The 20,359-nt window shown below is 43.6% G+C and overlaps 1 protein-coding gene across 9 annotated transcripts in view; it reads left to right on the top strand.

The window, feature by feature from the left end:
- GRHL1 (grainyhead like transcription factor 1) overlaps positions 1-20,359 on the top strand; it is a 47,042-nt gene that overhangs the window by 14,383 nt on the left and 12,300 nt on the right. For 8 of the 9 annotated variants that reach the window (XM_065527439.1, XM_074012373.1, XM_074012371.1 and 5 more), the window contains one exon: positions 16,859-17,017. In XM_065527439.1, coding sequence (XP_065383511.1) covers positions 16,859-17,017 — 159 coding nt within the window. Of the gene's footprint in view, positions 1-1,847; positions 11,006-16,858; positions 17,018-20,359 lie in introns of those variants that run through there. The other variant, XM_074012374.1, reaches the window with a different exon arrangement.

Raw genomic sequence — 20,359 nt, 5'->3', positions numbered from 1 at the left:
CCTCCCTCTATTCAAGGAAGTGTAAGGAGTAATGAAACAATGCCCATCAAACTGTTGGAGTGTCTTTGAGAAAGGCTCTTAAATATAAGTGATTATTAGTAGTACTCTGTTTCATATCATCACCTTGTAAATATGATTCTGTGTTAAGATTCTTCTGTCTTGTGCTATTCCCATTGAAGAATTGCCTCCAATTCAGATGGAGTAACTCTAATTGGCTAGAGTTACTCCATCTGGGTGACTCTAATGAGACTTTTTGTGCCCTTTAAGAAAAATTCATCATATTCTTAAGTCCCTTCTGCCTTTCCTCTGCCTTCTTCCCTGTGAGTGTGATCCTTCTCTTCACTCAATTATTAGAGTTCCTGTATTTCTTTCTTTGGATTACTTTAAAAACTGGGAACTCAAGAAACTGAATAGAGGCCAGAAGTGGTGGTTCACACCTGTAATCCCAGCACTTTGGGAGGCTGCGGCGGGTAGATCACTTGAGGCCAAGAATTTGGTGAAACTGGCCAACATGGTGAAACCCTGTCTCTACTAAAACTACAAAAAGTTGCCAGGCATGGTGGCATACGCCTCTAATCCCAGCTACTCTGGAGATTGAGGCAGGAGAATCTTGACCCGGGAGGCGGGGGTTACAGTGAGCTGAGATCACTCCACTGCTCTCCAGCCTAGGCAACAGAGTGAGACCCTGTCCCAAAAAAAAAAGAAAAAGAGAAAAAAAAAAAAACAAAACTCAATAGAAACATAGGTTATTTTTCAGACAGTTGTTAACAGAAGGCTGATCTTTAGTTTTCGTTACAATATTAGGTATAGCATTCTCTCAGAGACCTGGTAGAAAGAAGTTATGTTCATCTTCTTGTCCTTTTTAACTCTGTTTTTTACTTTTTATGTATTCAATGAGAATTTTAGTAACTTTAAGAATATGATACTGTATTAGGCGCTGACTATTAGGGTTTCATTTTATCCTGCCCAAGAATGCTTTCGAAAATCACGTGACTGGGTCTTGAGAGTCACGTTAAGCTTGTATTATAATTGCTTTTCTTTCTTATCATTGTCATCATGTCCAAGACAGACACGTGCCTTTCAGACTGCAGACTCTAGACAGTTGGGCCCACCAGGCAGTAAGGAAGCTTAGGTAATTGTAGCTTTAGATGGGTTTTCCTGCCAACCACCTCAGTCACATACAATTGTCAGGTGGCTGCATAGTCCAGAGTTTGTTGCTTGGCCAAGCAATAAATAGATAAACTTTCCATTTTATATAATTGTTGTTACGGTTGTTTTGAAATTAAATATCATAATAGGACTTAGTCCACTGGCTACTAAGAACAGCCTATAAAAAGTGTTGGCCTTGTGCCCCAGGATGCTTTTATTCTTAAAGCAAACTGGAGTGTTACTTGCTATTTGCCATTGGGGCCTCACTGAGAAATTGTGGAGGAGGTGATAAAGAGCCCGTAAGTCCTGAGTTCCCTTTTCCAACTTATCCATGACCTTGGGTTAGTCCCTCAGTTCACTACTTCAGTCCTTTCCCCTTGATCCCCCAGGAGAGTCACAAGGTTAGAGTGGCCAACTCTTCTTTATTGGGTGTTGTCAGGATTAATAAGCGCTTGTCAGAGGCGTGGAGATCTTGGCCGAAAAGCCCAGTGCATGGGCAGGGTGCTTTGTTTGTTTGATGTGTCACTCTTTGGGGTGGGAGTAATGAAAGCCAAGATGACGGGTAGGGATAATGGCTTGTTTTATTCTGAAGGCCTGCAGCGTATTTGTATTAAAAATATTGTTGGAGGAGTGGCTTAAGTAGCCTTAATAGCATTGCTAATTGATGTAGGTAAACTCAGTTTCATTTCCCCTTTCAGACCCCCAGCACTGACGTGATTTGAAGCCTTTGCCTGCCGCCAGAAGGGTATTGTGCCATTTCTTAATGAGGCTACCGGCTTTTGAAGCTAATATCAGGCAGCAACTTCAAGCGCGTGTTCTAATTAAGTATCGAGGTTTTTTGCTTTCCCTGGCCAACTTGGTGTTTTCTGTTTTTGTTCTTAAAGTAATTAATGCCTCAGGGCAGCAAGAGTGAACAAGTATACATGCAGAATCCTGTATAGTTGGGTTATTTTTGTTGTTGTTTTTACTATTTTCTGAAAATACTTTCTTGTTCTCATTTAGGATACATTTGTTGATTTTTTTAATTTTAAGATTTATACTTGGCACATAATAATTGTACGTATTTATGTGGTATTTGTTAATGTGACTTCCAGTTCTTTCTTCCTCACAAACATAAGGGTTTATTGGAGCTATGTGGCATTTCCTCCCCTCCCCTTTTAGTGATTTCTAATGTACTGTTTTGGCCATGCCAGGATGAGTAAAACTGAAAATCTGGCCCAGTGTCAACATCTGAATCTTACCTGTAGCTTCTGCTTCTCCATTTGGAAATGATGATAGTTTGAGGATGTTTTGGGTTGAATCGTGAATGCTTTGGTTTACATTCCACTTTGGGAAAAAACTGACGAAGCTAGGACCCATCTACACTGGCCCTGTGTGCACTCTGTTCATCACCATAAACACATGTCTACCATTGTCATGGAAACTTTTGGAAGTTTTGGAACTTGTGAAAATTTGTTCCTTTTCGAAGTGGTGGAAGAGAAGGAAGTTGCTTTTTGAGAAGCAGAAATGTCTCAGAAACAGGCCCTTAGTGGGATCTGTCTGTCGCGTAGGTGTATCTCATTCCTTCCATGGTCCTCCCTCAAAATTAGATTTGTTTGGGCAGTTAAGAGTCAGAGGTCTCTGGACAGGTTAAAGGCCATCAGGCATTCACATTTCATTGTGAAATAATCAGTTTTCTTCCTGATGCACAGCTGAGATTAGCTGCTCGAGGTAATTTTTGCAGGGAGAAAAAGCAATTGCCTTTGAAGCATTAAAAGATGGAGCTCTGGTAAGATGCTGAAGTTTGGGATTTGTAGGACAAGGTGAGGGCACTGGTCTCCTGCAGAAGAGAGGCCTATGAGCTGAGGGCAGGGGTGCATACAGCGAGGTGGGAGAAAGATATATACAAACTCAGCTGGATCAACATTTTCTCTGGAGCCAGCCGTGCACCTTTGCAGGAATTCAGAACTGAGCCCAGCACTTATCCCAGAGCCTGCCGTGGACAAGGCGTGGGCTGGATCTAGGCTCCTGCCACTAGTTCCACCAGCCAGGTAGATAGTGGCATAAGTTTGTGGGGACAGCTCGAGATCTTATATATGACATCATGTTTTCTTAGGAAAAATGTGTACGCCACTTTAAAAATGAACTTTGGGAATGCGGTTTATAAATTGGGGCTGTTTGTTCTGCAACAATTTCAGTATTTTCTAAACCAAGCGAGTTTAGAATAGGCTGAACTGGCCGGGCGTGGTGGCTCAAGCCTGTAATCCCAGCACTTTGGGAGGCCGAGACGGGCGGATCACGAGGTCAGGAGATCGAGACCATCCTGGCTAACACGGTGAAACCCCGTCTCTACTAAAATACAAAAAAAATTAGCTGGGCGAGGTGGCGGGCGCCTGTACTCCCAGCTACTCGGGAGGCTGAGGCAGGAGAATGGCGTGAACCCGGGAGGCGGGGCTTGCAGTGAGCTGAGATCCGGCCACTGCACTCCAGCCTGGGCAACAGAGCCAGACTCCGTCTCAAAAAAAGAAAAAAAAAAAGAATAGGCTGAACTGAATGGGCTGTGCATCTTGGCCTAGAGTGTAATTTCTTGCCTGAGTTGTAAATCTTAAGAGTCTACAACAGCATTGAGATTTGCTGAATGATAAGAAGCAAGGGCCTCTCAAAGCCTGAAGATCTAAAATAAACAGAGGAAAAAGAAGTTAGGGAAAGAGCATTAACTTCTTTGAGTGCCTGTTATATGCTAGGTGCTGTGCTAAGCTGCCTCACCTGTGTTCATAGTTAGTGGGGCATGGCTGCCTGCCCAGCACCCATAAAAAGCACTCAGTACTCCATGCAATTATGTGCTTGGTGCTTGGTCATCCAAATGAGGTCTTCTGAGGAAGCTAAACTCTAGACCTTGAAATGAATAGAAAACGTTATTGGCAGGGAAGATTACTTAAAAATGTAGGTATTATTATTAATAGAGCAACTTTATGGACTCACTAATATAAATGAGAGCACCTTTGCTCGTAAGAAATAATTTATGTTGGATTATATTATAACGTTTAAGTTGGATGAGTAACATTTAAACACGGAAGATAAATTATAAACTAAAAAGCTGCTGTATTGGAATCCAGTGAAAACTGGGCCAGCCAGCTCTGAGGGAGACCTGTGAGCCAGCAGGCACTAAAGAAGGGGATGTCTGGGGGTGGTGTAGGGACACCTTTGGTAGAGTCAGCTACCCAGTGTGGCAGATGGGAAAACAGCTGCGGTCAAAGGAAATTGCAGGATTTCTTTGATCATCTGTGCATAGGTATGATCTTCATGAATAGTAAGCACAGTTTTAAAGGATGTAATGAATCCTGGGAATACAAAAGAAGAGGTTTTTCCAGTGGTAACACCTAAATCCTTACACTGTAAAGTGAATTATGTTGTAGTTTTCATTCACACATTTAATTTTAAAAATAGTAACAGCAAGAACTTTCTGCCAGACGTGCGCCAAGCTCCCGCTGGAGTAAGTAGCGTCAGAGAAGTAGATAGATGTAGAGTCTGACTTGGTTTTACTGTGTTGTGCGTTCCGTGGTAAAACACGCTGAAGATTTGGGCATTTCTCCTGAAGTGCTGTGTTTGGAACCTGGTTGCTTTGGAAAGTCTTTATCAAACCTTTGGAAGGAAGCTCTTTGTCCCAGTTTGTGAGCAGGTTGCTCGCCGACAGATGGAACTGCGTCTTTTTCTTGATGGCGTGATCTTATCTCTGGGTGTGCCAGAGCCAATTTCAACATACTTTTGTCTCTTCCCAGTTCAGTCCCTGTCCATTTTTTCCCTTCAGTGTGGTGTCTCAGCCTGTGGAGAAGAAGGGGCAGTCAGAGACAGGACAAAATCAGAGAGCCTTGTTTCCTGGGGGAAGAAAACCCTGTCAAATCAGAGGACGCTGTGCTTTTGCTTTTAATTATGATCTATCAGCTCTAAGAAGGAACTCTGAGGCCTTTGGAAGGGTTGTCCTTCAGAGTCCAATGGTTTATGTCATGGAAAGACTCATGTTACAAAGGAAAGAGGATTAAAGTAGAATTTGGAGCCCAGCTAAGTACCAAGAAGCTTTTCTGTGGGGGAGTCTGTGTTTGGATGGGAAATCAGTATCTCTCTGTTTTGTCTCCTTGTCTCGGCAAAAGCCGATAGAGTTCTTGGTGAGGGATTATTGAGGCTTGTAGAGTCCATTCTGTAAAAGGGGGGTGTAACCATCCTGGTAACCTGAACGAAAGTCTTTCTGCTTCTGGGATGCAGGTTTATGAGTTTAATAAGTTTGTTGTTTTGTCTAAGCCTAATATTTGGAATTCATTGTGAGAGTAATTTTTAGTTTGTTTGGACTGAACATATTGCTTGCATTTAGAAGGATTCCATTCTAGTGAAGCACCCATCAAGTGTGCCATTAAAATAAGGTGTTGCCACGTTTGGTTCCATTAGGCAGGGACAGGTTTGGTTTGTTTCACAACTTTAAATTTCCAGTGTGATGGGAGGAAGGAGGGGGGAGAGAAGTGAGTCAAACATCCTACTTGCAATTGCAATTAAATGAAGACAGGAGATTTAAAACTAAAGGTATACTCCCTGGCCTAAGTAGAAAAAGATGTCAGGAAGCACTGTTACTTTTAAAATGCAGGAGAAGAGGCTTTTAGTGTCTAGGCAGATCACGAAGCTGACTAGACTGAGCTGGATTATTCATGCATTTCTATCCTTAAACCCCAAGGAAAACCCAAGGTATAGCCGTGGAGGCTTCTGAATTGAGATTTGTTTGATCCCAGGGGTTTTCTCTTACGCAGTTTAACAATACATATCTGTTAAAAGAAAAAATGAAATGTTTTGTACCAGAGTCGAGATAGTCACATTCCTTTATACGGAATGAGTAGTTTTTAGAGTTGTAGCTTGATCAGTATTGGAAATAACAAGAAAACTTCCTCGATTGGAAGTTTGTAGAGAATGCCTTTAATTAGCTGATATAGAATAAAGTCTTTATTTAGCAATTGGACATTTTTCTTTGACGAAGCTGCTGTTTTCGGGGTGATTGTGAGGATGATTTCTCCTAGAAACTTCTCGTTTTTTTTAAAGCTAAGTCTGTTGGACTTTGGCTTGAAGACATGTTCCATGCAGATGTAAAATAAAGTCCATCGAACCACGGTAGAACTTGGAATCCACAGGTAACGAAGCGTACATTTGTCATCGCGCAGGCCGGGGGGTAAGGGCCAAGCGGAAGCTGTCTCTGGACCAGGGAGGGACTTGGCAGCTGAAGAAAGCTGTAGTTAGGTAGTGAAACTTGCGTCTTGTGAAACGGATTTCAAGCACCCATGTCTGTGTAGCCTGCATCTGGGCTGCTACTTGAATTCCTTTTTCTTTTTTTTTTGGTTGAATTTTCCCCCTTCCTCCACCCTGCCACTGTCAAGAAACAATTGACTCCTCTATAAAACTTTCTTTTTTGATAGCTTGTCACCTTAACCCTCCTTCTCCTAGGTCCTTCCTGGAAATTCTATCTGTGGTAGCTTTCTCAAGCTGTCTTTTCAACCAGTTTTGCTACTTGGAAACTAAAGCAGAGAGCCTGACTGTGACCTGACATCATTAGTAGTGACTGAACTTACCCAGCACAGCAGTTTCAAGGCAGCATGGGGCCTTGGAGTTCAGATTTCTTTTATGTGGAGCTCTTCTGCACGCAAGACCCTCAATCCTTTAGTAAATACAGGGCACTCCCTACGTTAACTTAGGGATTTTGTTTTTAGCTTTTCCTTGTAAATGAAAGAGAACTTCTGATTGGAAGGCAGCCTGCCCGCCAGCTCTTCCTTTCTGGCCCATGGGCTTGCCTGCCCTGTTCCGTGCCTGGTGAGGATGGAATGTGGCCTGTGTGCCTTGTGTCACACCTGCATCCAGTTCTGCATATTTCAGAACAAACATTGTACTTACTTGGGACAACAGGTGCCAAATCACTGTATATGCCAAGTGTCCTTAGGTTCACCAGGTCCTGCTTACAGGACCGTGACACGGGAGAAGAGTGTGCAGGTACCTCCACAGTGGTGGTGTGTTTTTTTTGGGTTTTTTTTTTTTGTCTCTCTTTTTATCTCTGTGACTTTTTCCCTGGCTCCCTACACTCCACAGAAACCAAGCCCATATGTGGGCGGTGTGGGAAGGTGGTGCTGAGGCAACAGCCAGGCTGCTGACTCGTTCTTGTTTTTCTTCAGGGAAACGCCCCACATAGATGTGGGAAGATTTCAAGTTAGTGCCTCTTTATTCCCACATCCCTGTCCTCCCTGCCCGCCTCCTGCCAATTCTTTTTCTTTTTCCTTGATGGTGATTGGATAGTCTGAGAAATAACACAAATGCTGGCTGCCACTGGAAGTCTTTTATTTCTTGGGGGTAGCATTCTTCCCTGGGATAGGCTGGTCTCCTCCCACCATCAGAGCAGGCATGCTGGGGTTCTCTGAGTGGGACTGGGTTCTGCTTCTGAGTCTGTGACTCAGTCCCCAATATCTTCTTGGGCCACATGAATTAATGGAGCCCACACAGATGGAGGACTAGCAGGGGACCACAAGGCCCAGAGAGAAGGAAGGTCATCAGTGTTTGTTTGTTTATTTTGGGTTGGGGAAGGAATGCTATCATGATTATGTGTCTGCCATATCATACTTAGTAAAATGTTCCTGAACAATCTGACTTTGATTTGTTAAACTATTTCCCACTCTCCTGGCTTCAGTTGAATTGTATAACTGTATATAAATGTCTTAGAAAATGGTGATTTCATTCTCTTTTAGTGCTGTTGGATTTGGGGTTAGAATAACTACATTATGGACCTCACATTTTAATTTTGGTTGTTAGGTTTCTATTAACTCTCTTAGAGCAATCTTTTTCACTGATTTAGAGAATTAAAGTAGAAATTTCCCTAGGGTTTCTACATTCAATTTAGTAGATTGATTACTTTCTGAAATGATATTTTGCGGCGTTTGACTAAATTGAATTTATTTATTTATTTTTTTTTTTTTGAGACGGAGTCTGGCTCTGTCGCCCGGGCTGGAGTGCAGTGGCCGGATCTCAGCTCACTGCAAGCTCCACCCCCCGGGTTTACGCCATTCTCCTGCCTCAGCCTCCCGAGTAGCTGGGACTACAGGCGCCCGCCGCCTCGCCCGGCTAGTTTTTTTTTGTATTTTTTAGTAGAGACGGGGTTTCACCGTGTTCGCCAGGATGGTCTCGATCTCCTGACCTAGTGATCCGCCTGTCTCGGCCTCCCAAAGTGCTGGGATTACAGGCTTGAGCCACCGCGCCCAGCCCTAAATTGAATTTAAATACTAGGATGGGTTAAAGTGATAAAGACTCCCAGAGGCAACTGGGCCTGTGTCCACGACCGCTGCTGCTGTCTCATGGAGCCACATCACCAGCTAGACTCATGACTTATGTGAAGTCAAATAGGAAGTTTGAAACAGCCTAGCTCTGTGGTTCGAAATGCAGAGACCTTTAATTTCATGCCTCGTGACCAAAAAGCAACCTGCTCAGAACCATTCGGGGTTCGCCCTTTTCTCTACGTTCGTCTACTTCACCAAACAATTTTTCCACAAGGTACTTCTCTGGCTTTCTATTTGTCACTGTCGCAGTGTGGTTTTGAGAAAAGAGCCTTGAGGTTGGAATCAGGAGACTTGGGTCCTGGCCTTGGCTTTGTCACCTGTTTAACTGTGTGTCTTTTGCCATCTATATCTTCAAAGCCTGAGGCTCAGTCACAGCTTGACACCGTCTCTTTTGAGTTTAAAGATACTGATAGCCAGAGACTGTGCGCTGTGTGATATTCTTGTGAAAGGTGAATGTTTTTAGGGTAGGCAGTGAGGATAAGTGCATTTCTCTCCACAAATTAAATTCACTTGTTAAAGTTCACATTCCTGACTACTCTCTTTAGACTACACAGTTAGCATGCTTTATTGGAATTGTGTCTTGGTTTGTAGTGTTGATGATAAAGCTCAAAAGGAGTGGGTGAGTTGGGGATTTTATAAAACTGATTCTCAGTTACTTTCCTTATACCTGCTGTGAAATGAACCTCTGATGGTGATCTCTGTTTTGAGCACAGTGGGTTTTTTTGTTTGTTTGTTTTGTTTTGTTTTGTCTTTTTCCTCCTTGTTTTCTCTTTGAGGACTAACTTGGCGGAAGCAGCCAAGTGTGAACAGCGCTGATGTGGCTGCCGCAGTGCTTCCTGGAGGAATCATTATAAATTCAAGATCTGATTTCTTGTTGGTTTCCGTGCTTGAGAGCATTTAGAATAAAAGTCTGTATCAGTTAATCCTTTGATCATTTAAATCATCTTATTTTGTTTTCCTCTCATTTTCAAACTGAGGTTTGAAAACAAAATTAAATACTTTGAAACATTCTAAGGGCATAAATTATTGGTCAGGAATGAGGAACTGTCCTTAGAAAAATGGGCTAGACGTTTTAAAAGGAATCTTGTAGAGCACCTTGGATTGTTTAGCAGTTTATGTTTGTGGTTAGTTTTTTTCTCTTCCAATAATTTGGGTGGGAATAATATTAGTTGCTCATCTTTTGACATTAATGTTCTAATTATTTGAATACAAATGTTTTCTCTCAAAATAAGTGGGAAGCATGAAAACAGAAAAGGTCATCTTTTGAGTTCTTAAAGTTTTATGTCAGAGATCTTCACATCTTTCTAGAGAAGGAAGGTTGTAAATCTTCAGCCTACTCCGATTCTGAAATGGGGCTTTTTAAGCGTGTGTGTGTGTATACATGCACTCCCATATGTTTTATAAAGGAGGAGTTGGATGTGTCCTCATTCATCGTACTTTTTACCTCTTTCCCATCCTCTGTAAAGATAGTGGAGTGTTTTCTGTAATCACATTGATACTATTTGTCTGCAGGATAGGAACAGTCCGAGCCTGGTTTTACCTGGATTTGGGTGAATAGCCCTGTGCTCTTGCTCACTCGGGGCTCCCCATTAGGTAGAATCCATGCAAAGTGTTAAAACTGAGGAACAAAGTGTGCCCATCTTGTTGCTCCCACTGGACCCAAGGGAGAGCTCTGGCTTGTGTTTCTACACTCGCCTTATATGTATGCCAGCAGGTTTTTAACATTAAACAAAACTGTTTAGTTGCAGACTAAAGAAGGCCGCCTCCTGACCATGAAGCTCCCCAGAAGCTGCACTTCTCCCTCAGAACTTGCCTGGTCCCTCCATGAGCGTGGGCTGTGCTGATAGGGACAGTGTGTTTCCACAGGGGAGCGATGCATGGGCACAGCACACACTGGATGTCTTGCCAGGAAGTCACTTATGCGGAAAGTGGAAATACTCAATTACAAACAGAGAAATACACCTCCTCCCTGTTTACTCCATCATGGTGATGTAAGGATAAATTAATGTCCAAGCAACTTAGAGGATGGTTTAGATCAGTGGTCAGCAGATGACACCTCTGAGGCTGGGCCAGCTAGCTGCCTGTTTATATAAATCAAGTTTTATCAAAACACCACCACACTCATATCCGTGGCTACTTTTATACTATTACTGCAGAGTTGGGTAGTTGCATGTGGCCCACGGATGTGAAAATACTATCGGGCCCTTTACAGAAAAATAGTTGCTTCTGGTTTAGATAAGGGGATAAAAAATATTTTATATATCTACTTTGTACTTATTCTTAGGCATACTTATTCAATACCCAGTATGTATTTTCCTCCTTTTATTAAAAGCATATGTTAAGCATATGTTATGATCCAGGCATGAGACATAGAGATGATTATTAAGACAGGGTCGGCCGGGCGCGGTGGCTCACGCCTGTAATCCCAGCACTTTGGGAGGCCGAGACGGGCGGATCACGAGGTCAGGAGATCGAGACCATCCTGGCTAACACGGTGAAACCCCGTCTCTACTAAAAATACAAGAAAATTAGCCAGGCGAGGTGGCGGGCGCCTGTAGTCCCAGCTACTCGGGAGGCTGAGGCGGGAGAATGGCGTGAACCTGGCGGGGCGGAGCTTGCAGTGAGCCGAGATCGCGCCACCACACTCCAGCCTGGGGCACAGAGCCAGACTCCGTCTCAAAAAAAAAAAAAAAAAAAAAAAAAAGACAGGGTCATCTCAAGGAGGTTGCCATTTAGTGAGGAAGGCAACACATCATGCTTTGTCCTGTGGTTCAGAGTTACAACCTCAGCCTTCAGCTGAACACACAAGTTCACCACAAATGCCAATGCCTATGAAATCAAACATAACATGAGTAATAAAAATAAGCGGGAGAGTTTAATATGTGTGTAATTGGTTTTTTTTTTTTCCTGGTTAATATCTTAAGAACTTTTGAGTATATGAGGATTTGCATGATCTTATTGAATAGCAGGGTTGAACAAAATGGCTTTAATCTAGATCTTTCTGTATGTGTGTGCCACTTTTGCCTATATATCTAGATCTAGGTATTCTTTAAGTTAAATTACATGAATATTCTTATTTGATAGGGCTATGCCTCTGTAAAAATTTTGTTTAATATTAAAAACCTGCTGGCATACATATAAATACATAAAAAAATATCTTCACTCTTTAAGGAAAGGAAGCCATGTATTGGAACTTGCTTTAATAATCTCAGAGTTTTAGAGCCAAGGGAGACCTTTTGTGGATCCTAGTGTGTAAGCAGCTAGAAGACTAATCACTTCACTGCAGTGGTTTCTATCTTGGCCAATCACTCAAATTACTCGAATTTGGTGCAGAGCACCAAAAAAAAAAAAAACAAAAAAAACAGTCCCAGCATCTTGAACCCACCCCAGGACAATGAAATCAGAATCTCTGGGGTGTGGCCAGGATATCCGACATCTGTATGTTTTTAAGTCCTGCCAGGCACAACTAATTCAGTCAGGGTTGTGAGGCACTGTTGTACAGACAGGATTCTGAAACTTTAGTGTGAATTAAATTTGGAATTAACTGGAGAGCTTGTTAACCTCCCCTTCCACTCTCCCTGAGTTTTTGGATTCAGTGAGTCTGGGGTGGGCACCAGGATCTTCATTTCCAACAAGTTCCCTCATGCTGATGCTCCTGGCATCACACTTTGAGAGCCATTGCTGTATGAGATTCTTAAGTTTTACATAAGTAGTTATTGTGATGACTTTAACTGGCAACTTATGTGGTATTTTTAAACTAATATGACTTATAAAAAGTTGATAGATAAATGTATTACACGAAACTATTGTCACCAGTAAAAACAGTATAGATATAGGATTCATCCTTTGTCAATGTAAATATATAATCATGGAAGTCCAGAGGTAGTCATCCAGAGATCCACGAATTCACCCTGCCCTTTGACAGGTAGGGACCCTTGCACTGGGTCGCAGCGCTAGTTAGGGGCCAGCTCAGATGCTTTGATGTTTAGACCTAAGCTGCTTCTGTTGGGAATGTGGCTCTGCTTGTAGACTTTGGTTGAGGGTTAAACCCAGCACACATGTCCCCTCTGCACCAGCATGTCCCCTTGATCGTCTGTGTTCTTACCTTGGATCCTTTCTTAAGAGCAGGGGCATCGCGACCACCGGCCCCATCTTCTGTCTGGCATCTTCAGCCCACAGTTCCTGTCTCTCATGTTCGTGGCCTGCAGTGCTTACGTTTCATAGCTTTGTCATCTTCTCCTGGGATGTTTGTGTATTTATCTAGGCAAGGTAGCATTTTTTTTTAATGTTGAATTAGGACCATTGTAAACTTTCTTTAATACATTTAGAAAACTGCCAAGTTTGGAAATAACTGATTTTTTAAAATAAGAGAGAAATGTATATCAGTAAGAGACCACAGATCATCACAAATGCACACCAGCATGGGCAAAGCTGTGCCGAAGCTCTGTGTTTGCCCTGATCCTGGGATTTGGCCCCTGCTCATTTCTTTTTTGAATAGAAACTTGAAACCGAGAAGCAAGGGGAGGTTAGGTTTTGGGTTGGATTACTGTGAAATCCTCTTGTAAAGGTAGTATCACTTTGGGTCGAAGACTTCCTGGAATCGTGAGGGTAAAGTTGAACTTTCCCAGGCAGCTAGCTGTTTTTGAACTAGGAATTGAGCCACATGGCCTAGAATGACAGAAAAAATTCGGATTTTCCATTTGGTTGTAAATTGAAAAATATATGGTGGTTTGGTTACTTTGCTTAGTTGTTTGCATGGACTTTTTTAAAAACCTGAATGCATTCCGCAGACTCTCCATACCTCTGATTTGTGGATTTAGGGATTGTACTTGAAGTGTTTTTTAAAAAAACGTGGCTGGCAGCAGTTACTCACACCTGTAATCTCAGCACTTTGGGAGGCCGAGGCGGGCGGATCATGAGGTCAGGAGTTCGAGACCAGCCTGGCCAATATAGTGAAACCCCATCTCTACTAAAAATACAAAATTAGCCAGGTGTGGTGGTGCAAGCCTGTAATCCCAGCTACTCGGGAGGCTGAGGCAGGAGAATCGCTTGAACCCGGGAGGCAGAGGTTGCGGTGAGCCGAGATAGCTCCACTGCACTCCAGCCTGGGCGAAAAGAGCGAAACTGAATCTCAAAAATAAATAAATAAATAAAAGATATAAAGTCAAAGCACATATTTTCTGTAATGTATGTGCCACTTTTGCCTATATATCTAGATCTAGGTATTCTTTAAGTTAAAGCAATTTATTTATTTACTGGAAATAAGTTTAAGTGGAAAGAAAAATTATAGCAGGCAGGATAAGGTACTGTGCTCGGTGTTAGAAGGGACAAAGCGTAGAATTACGGACCCGGCCTGCTAAATATTTACAGTCTAGTCAGGGAGATAAACCATGCACATATCAAAAGGCAAACCATCCCAGGTAGGAGATCAGAGCCAGCTATTTGTGGAAGATGTTGGTTTGGGAGTCGTAGTGGGGTGTGAAGGGGAAAGCCCTCCAATGAACCCCAGCGCATCGCTTTCTACCTTGGGACAACTTTAAACAGCGTTGTGGGCTTCATCTGTGCAAGAAGGATGATAGTCCCTTTCCCTGTGGGTGATTCGGTGAGACCGTGCTTGACATGCCCAGCACAGGTCCTGACGCCAGGTGCACAGTGTGTGGTCCCTCTGCTGTGTGGCCAGCCCGTGCTGCCATCTGCGTGCTTGTGACCGTGTGTGGGGTGGGACTTGCCCGGCCTTACAGATGGAGACAGACGGGGGGAGCCGTGCAGGCGGGCCTGCCTGGGAAGTCATGAGCAAGAAGCCTGGAGTAGGAAGCGGACGAGGACTGAGGTGAGGTGGGAATGGATGTGCAGATTGTGTTCGGGGATGGTGAGGAGACCAGCTGGGGTGGAGGGCTTGTGAAGGGACAAGATCAGAAATGACTTTTAAATCTGTTAACTTGGACAAGTCCTTCCTCTTTTTAGGATGTGTTGGTCTTTTCCTGCTGAGAAACAGTGTGTAGCCTAGAGTGAGGGTAAAATCCCGACCTCAGCTTTTGCATTTTGCATGCCTTCTGGGGAGCCATCTTTGTCACCATGATCCTGACTTTCCTCTTCTCCCTCCCTTCCTTCTCTTTCATCTTAAAGTTCTTATAGCTGGGCCGGGCGTGGTGACTCACGCCTGTAATCGCAGCACTTTGGGAGGCCAAGGCGGGCCGATCACTTGAAGTCAGGAGTTTGAGACCAGCCTGGCCAAAATGGTGAAACCCCCCCTCTACTAAAAATACAAAAATTAGCCAGGCGTAGTGGTGAGTGCCTGTAATCCCAGCTACTCAGAGGCTGAGGCAGGAGAAGGACTTGAACCCAGGAGGCGGAGGTTGCAGGATTGCGGTGAGCCGAGATTGCACCATTGCACTCCAGCCTGGGCAACAAGAGCAAAACTCCATCTCAAAAAAAAAAGTTATTATAGCTGTCCCCCACCCCCGTTATAACTTAAATTTCTCCCCATCTGCCCTGGTTCAGCCAGTGACACCCAGTGCTGCTCCTGGTGGACCCATTCTTGGTTGTTGACCCAGGGGCTAGAAGGAATCTTCCCCTGTCAGCTCTTGGGTCTGAAATGGGCCAGTCTTAGTTTTAAAAACTGTTAATTCCAATAATGTCCACTATGTGGTACACATGCATCAGAAATAAATTCTAAAACTAGTTGAAAGGGAGCTCAAAAACATTTTAAAAATCCAGAATGATAAAAATAGCTGGGAAATGGCACATGTTTATTTGCTGTGCACTGGGTTCCTCTTAAGTAGCAGCTTCCAGTGTCATATTCATAATGTGACTCAGTTTATTTTAACTTTTGAGAAAGTGTGCTGGGAGATAACTGATTTGGAGCCCAGGAGAGGAGAGAAGGGTATGACATCTTCTGCCTTCCATTTCGATGGTGGGGGATCCCCCTGGATGGCTTCTCGCCGGCTTAGTGCATAGCTCAGGCACACGCTAACAGCTGGAGTGAGTGTACCTGGTACTAACCTACTGCACTTGGAAGTCATCTTTAAATATTGTTCTTGTGGGCTGGGTGTAGTAGCTCCTGCCTGTAATCCCAGCACTTTGGGAGGCCAAGATGGTAGGATCACTTGAGCTCAGGAGTTCAAGACCAGCCTGGGCAACATAATGGAACCCTGTCTCTACAAAAAAAATACAAAAATTAGCTGGGCGTGGTGGCACACACCTGTGATCCCAGCTACTTGGGAGGCCGAGGTGGGAGCATGGCTTGAGCCCAGAAGGCAGAGATTGCAGTGAGCTGAGATCACACCACCACACTCCAGCCCGAGCGACAGAGCCAGACTGTCTTAAAAAAAAAAAATTGCTCCCATGGGAAGTGGTGGCTTGGGCCACCACTAGGAAAGCAGACTTTTGAAACTGTGGGTTGAGAAGCTCAAAGTCTGGTTTCTCTAAAGTCTAGTTTCTCTAAAGTAATTTCATGATTGAATAGTAGAACTGTGGCTTAAGGAATTGGATTCTTCTTTTCTCTCATGGAAATAGACCCACCAGCATAACATCTTCCCAGGTTATTCTAGGAAGTTTTGACCGCATCTGTGTGGAACGTCTTGAACGAGGAACACATTCCTGAGTGTTTAGTGATCGTTAAGTTCTCAGTCTATTAACAAACTTCACCACTTTTGTTTTAGGTTTAATCTGAGCATGTAAAGAATCCAGTTATGTTTAAATAAAAGACCCTTGCACTGATATTTCCGTACCTAGAAAGGAGTGTGGAAATAATTGTAAATTACAAATTATTCCTTGAAGACTGGGCCCAATGTGATTTGTTAACCAAAAGATTAATAAGAACAAAGTGGAAAGAAATGAGGACTGTTTAGTCTGGATGGGCAGAGATTGAGAGAGAACTTCATTAGAATCTTATAAAAATTGTGGATTAGAGGAACACCGATTTCATAAGTTCTAAAATATGAGGACATAGAGTACTACAGGTTATCCTAAGAGGTGGTGTCAACGTAAACATAGGTGGATTCCCAGGAAGTTTTTACTAAGTTACAGAACAACTGCAGAGGGAGCTATGCTATTGGTAAGTTTGGAAAATGGCATCGGGAAAGCTAATCAGCCTCTTCCCCTGTCCTAGCTGATATTAGGGATTCTGGAAGGAAACATGAGCAGAGGTTCAGAGCTGCCAACTCTTCCTCCTCTTTAAGGTCTGCTATTTCTATGACCAAAAGCAGTTTTAAAATAAACCCCTGATCACCTCTTTTTAAAAACCCTTTTTTAAAAAATGAGAAACTGAACTTCTCATTTAAAATAGACTTGAGTAATTTCAGTGATGTTAATATTTTCATGAGCTGTGCTAGGTTTGACTTGGTGCCTGTTGCTTATGGAACCTTCTCTTCCCTTTGCAGGTTTTCATCTCTGTGAACTGCTTAAGCACAGACTTCTCTTCCCAGAAGGGAGTGAAGGGGTTGCCTCTTAACATTCAAATTGATACCTATAGTTACAACAACCGCAGCAACAAGCCTGTGCACCGGGCCTACTGCCAGATCAAGGTCTTCTGTGACAAGGTAAGGTCGGCAGGGATGCTTGGAACAAGTGTTTGAGACACACTCACGGAAAAGGACCAGGGTCTCTTTAATATTTAATGTCAAAATGAGAATATAGCTGCTAATATAGAATAACTTTTAAAATTATTTTATTTATTTATTTATTTATTTATTTTATTTTGTTTTTGAGACAGTCTCGCTCTGTCGCCCAGGCTGGAGTGCAATGGTGCAATCTCAGCTCACTGCAACCTCTGCCTCCTGGGTTCAAGCAATTCTCCTGCCTCAGCCTCCCCAGTAGTTGGGATTACAGGTGCACACCACCATGCCCGGCTAGTTTTTTATATTTTTAGTAGAGATGGGGTTCCGCCATATTGCCCAGGCTGGTCTCCAACTCCTGAGCTCAAGTAATCTGCCCACCTCGGCCTCCCAGAGTGCTAGGATTACAGGTGTGAGCCACCGCACCCAGCCTTTATCAGAGATGAGGTCTCACTCTGTCATCTAGGCTGGAATTCCGTGGTGCAATTACTGCTTACTGTAGCCTCAACCTCCTGGGCTCAAGCGATCCCCCGAACTCAGTCTCCTAAGTGGTTGGGACTACGGCACATCCCATCACACCCAGCTAATTTTTTAATTTTTTTGTGGAGAAGGGTTCCCGCCATGTTGCCCAGGCTGGTCTTGAACTCCTGGCCTCAAGTGATCCTCCCACCTTGGCTTCCGAAAGTGTAAAACAGCTTTTTTTTTTTGAGACAGAGTCTGGCTCTGTTGCCCATGCTGGAGTGCAGTGGCGAAATCTCAGCTCACTGCAGCCTCTGCCTCCCGGGTTCAAACGACTCTTGTGCCTCAGTCTCTCCAGTAGCTGGGATTACAGATGTGCACCCACCACACCTAGCTAATTTTTGTATTTTTAATAGAGACAGGGTTTTGCCAGGTTGGCCAGGCTGGTCTTCAACTCCTGGCCTCATGTGATCTGCCCACCTTGGCTTCCCAGAGTGCTGGGATTACAGGTGTGAGCCACTGTGCCTGGCCTAAAATAGCTTAATTATTGTTTTGGCCTTGCAAAGACACATTATAGAGAGATTTTTAAAATTAGTTTTTAACTGAAAGATTAGAAGGATTGATGAGTACATTTTGTTGGGCATGTCTGATAAGTAAAGGAGGTGCGCACAGGCCCCTCTGAGCCCAGCTGCTGGAGGTGTAGGCAGTCAACCCTGCACGGAGGCTCTTCTTCAGCTGTGTCTGATTGGATGAATCACAAAGGGCTGTGCCTTCACAGTGCAAGGCCCAGAGGGATCTCTGCATGACCTGTTTTCCCTGGTGTGGCTCCTTTTTATCTGGAGAAGAGAGGCTTACTTTTGCCCAGTGCAGAGCCAGGGGCTGAGCTGAATTCGATGCAGGGAGAGTCTGGAAGGTGCGTCGAGTCTTGAGGGGAAAGTTTGTGCTGGCTCGGAACTGGGGAGCAACTGCAGATGAGTGGACGGTCCATTGAACTAAGACAGCAAGATCTTGACTTTTTCCAACTCAAAAATGTTGGACCTATTTTCGGCGGGGGAGGGGGGCAGTTCTTTTCATCCTGTTAAGGGAGCTTGTCTTTTATTGAGATTTTTAGAAGGGGCTAGGTAACTGGAAGTATGTTTGCTGTCAGAGTCCTGGTCTTTCACCCTGGCTTTTGCATCAGGTATACAAAGCACAGTGGCTGAGCACAGTAAATGAGTCTGAGGCCTTTTTCGGGTTTTTTGGATCGTGTTTACTCTTTGTGTGGCATTCGGTGATTTTCACCTTCCTGGGTGCTCGACATTTTTATATTATTGTGAATCTCCTTGAATTTTGTCCTGAAATCTGGTTAAGTTGCTTGGAAACCATTTGATCTTTCAGATCTTATGTCTATGATTTGATAGGCGGATCTGGAGCTGTGCTCAATGTAAGGCTAATCATTCTGTGCTCCTGAGCAGGATTTTCCTGAATATTCTACCAAGTGTCCTGCTCATTACAAGTTTTTCCAGTCATATTGTTTCCTTGTAATAATCCTCATTACAAGGATTTCCAGTCCACCCCATATGGTGGGAACAGGTACTGTTTCTGGCTCTGTGTGAGTTTCGGGAACTGTTTCTCTAATCTTTTCAGATGTCAGTTCCCAACCCTGACCCCCAGCCTTGGGCAACTTCCTGGTACCTCTGTACCTGTTGGTGCCTGGCCACCCTAAAGATCTCGGAGCTTTTTCCTCTTTGGTACTTTGTCCTGCTGCCCTGATCTCTGTGGACTTCCAGCTCTGTCTCCTCAACCCTGGGCACCTGGACTGAGAATACATGGGCTCCCCCTCCCATGCCACAGCCTGGGAACTCTGAAGGCAGCAGCCAGCATGGTTTTAGGACTTGCCACGCGTTCTTGTTCTCCCTGTTGTTTAGTTGCCTACTGGTCAGGGCCTCGCATTCTTGTTTTATGCATTTTGTCTGGTTTTTGTTGTTGTTTCAGGGTGGAGGGTAAATGTGATCTGTGTTACTCCATGTTATGTAGAAGCAGAAATGCCTTATTCTTTATAGATACACAGGTAAATAAGGAGGGACAGTCCTGTTTTGTAATACGGGACTGCACCCTCCACCTTTTGGAGGAGGGTGGTGTTTATCATCAGAATGAAGTTATGGTTAGACTATTAGAACGGACAGGGAGACCCAGACCAACTTCATACAATAATGGCTAGGAGATTGGGGTATTTACCTGTTTTTCTGTGTCAAGGAGGGACTGTTATGTCAATGTTACATAGCAATTTTTATAAGCAGGTTGTATATTTACTATGTTAATATGCTACCACCTTCTAGAAAAGGCAGAAGGTGGTTTTCTGTTTTTAAAGTGTTTTATTGTATAATAATGCTATGATCAGTGGGATTTTTATTGCCTCTCTTTGCTATCCGCAAATTTATTTAACAGAAAAATAAGCTACCAGTTCATCCTTAACTGGATAACTATGTAAAGAAATCTGTACCATCCAGAAATTCCAGTAAGTCAAGCAAAATGATTAAATGTAATGTTTTTAAATATGCTTAATTGCTTGCCTTTAGGTCGTGTTTATTACTAATATGATTCTTTTGAAAATTGTTGTGGGTTCAGTTGCGTGGTACTATCAGTCTTTGCGCGGTTAGTATACAGAGTACATGAGTGTCCTTTTTCTGGGACTCTGAGTACACTTTTTCTCTTTTTTCTTTGAGGGAGTCTCACTCTGTCACCCAGACTGGAGTACAGTGGTGCGATCCCAGCTCACTGCAATCTCTGCCTCCCGGGTTCAAGTGATTCTCGTGCCTCAGCCTCCTGAGTAGCTGGGATTACAGGCATGCACCACCACGCCCAGCTGATTTTTTTGTATTTTTAGTG

Source organism: Macaca fascicularis, chromosome 13 (genome assembly GCF_037993035.2).
Source record: "Macaca fascicularis isolate 582-1 chromosome 13, T2T-MFA8v1.1".
Classification (NCBI taxonomy): Eukaryota; Metazoa; Chordata; class Mammalia; order Primates; family Cercopithecidae; genus Macaca; species Macaca fascicularis.
Note: the sequence above shows the minus strand (reverse complement) of the source record. Positions and strands in the feature narration are given on the sequence as shown.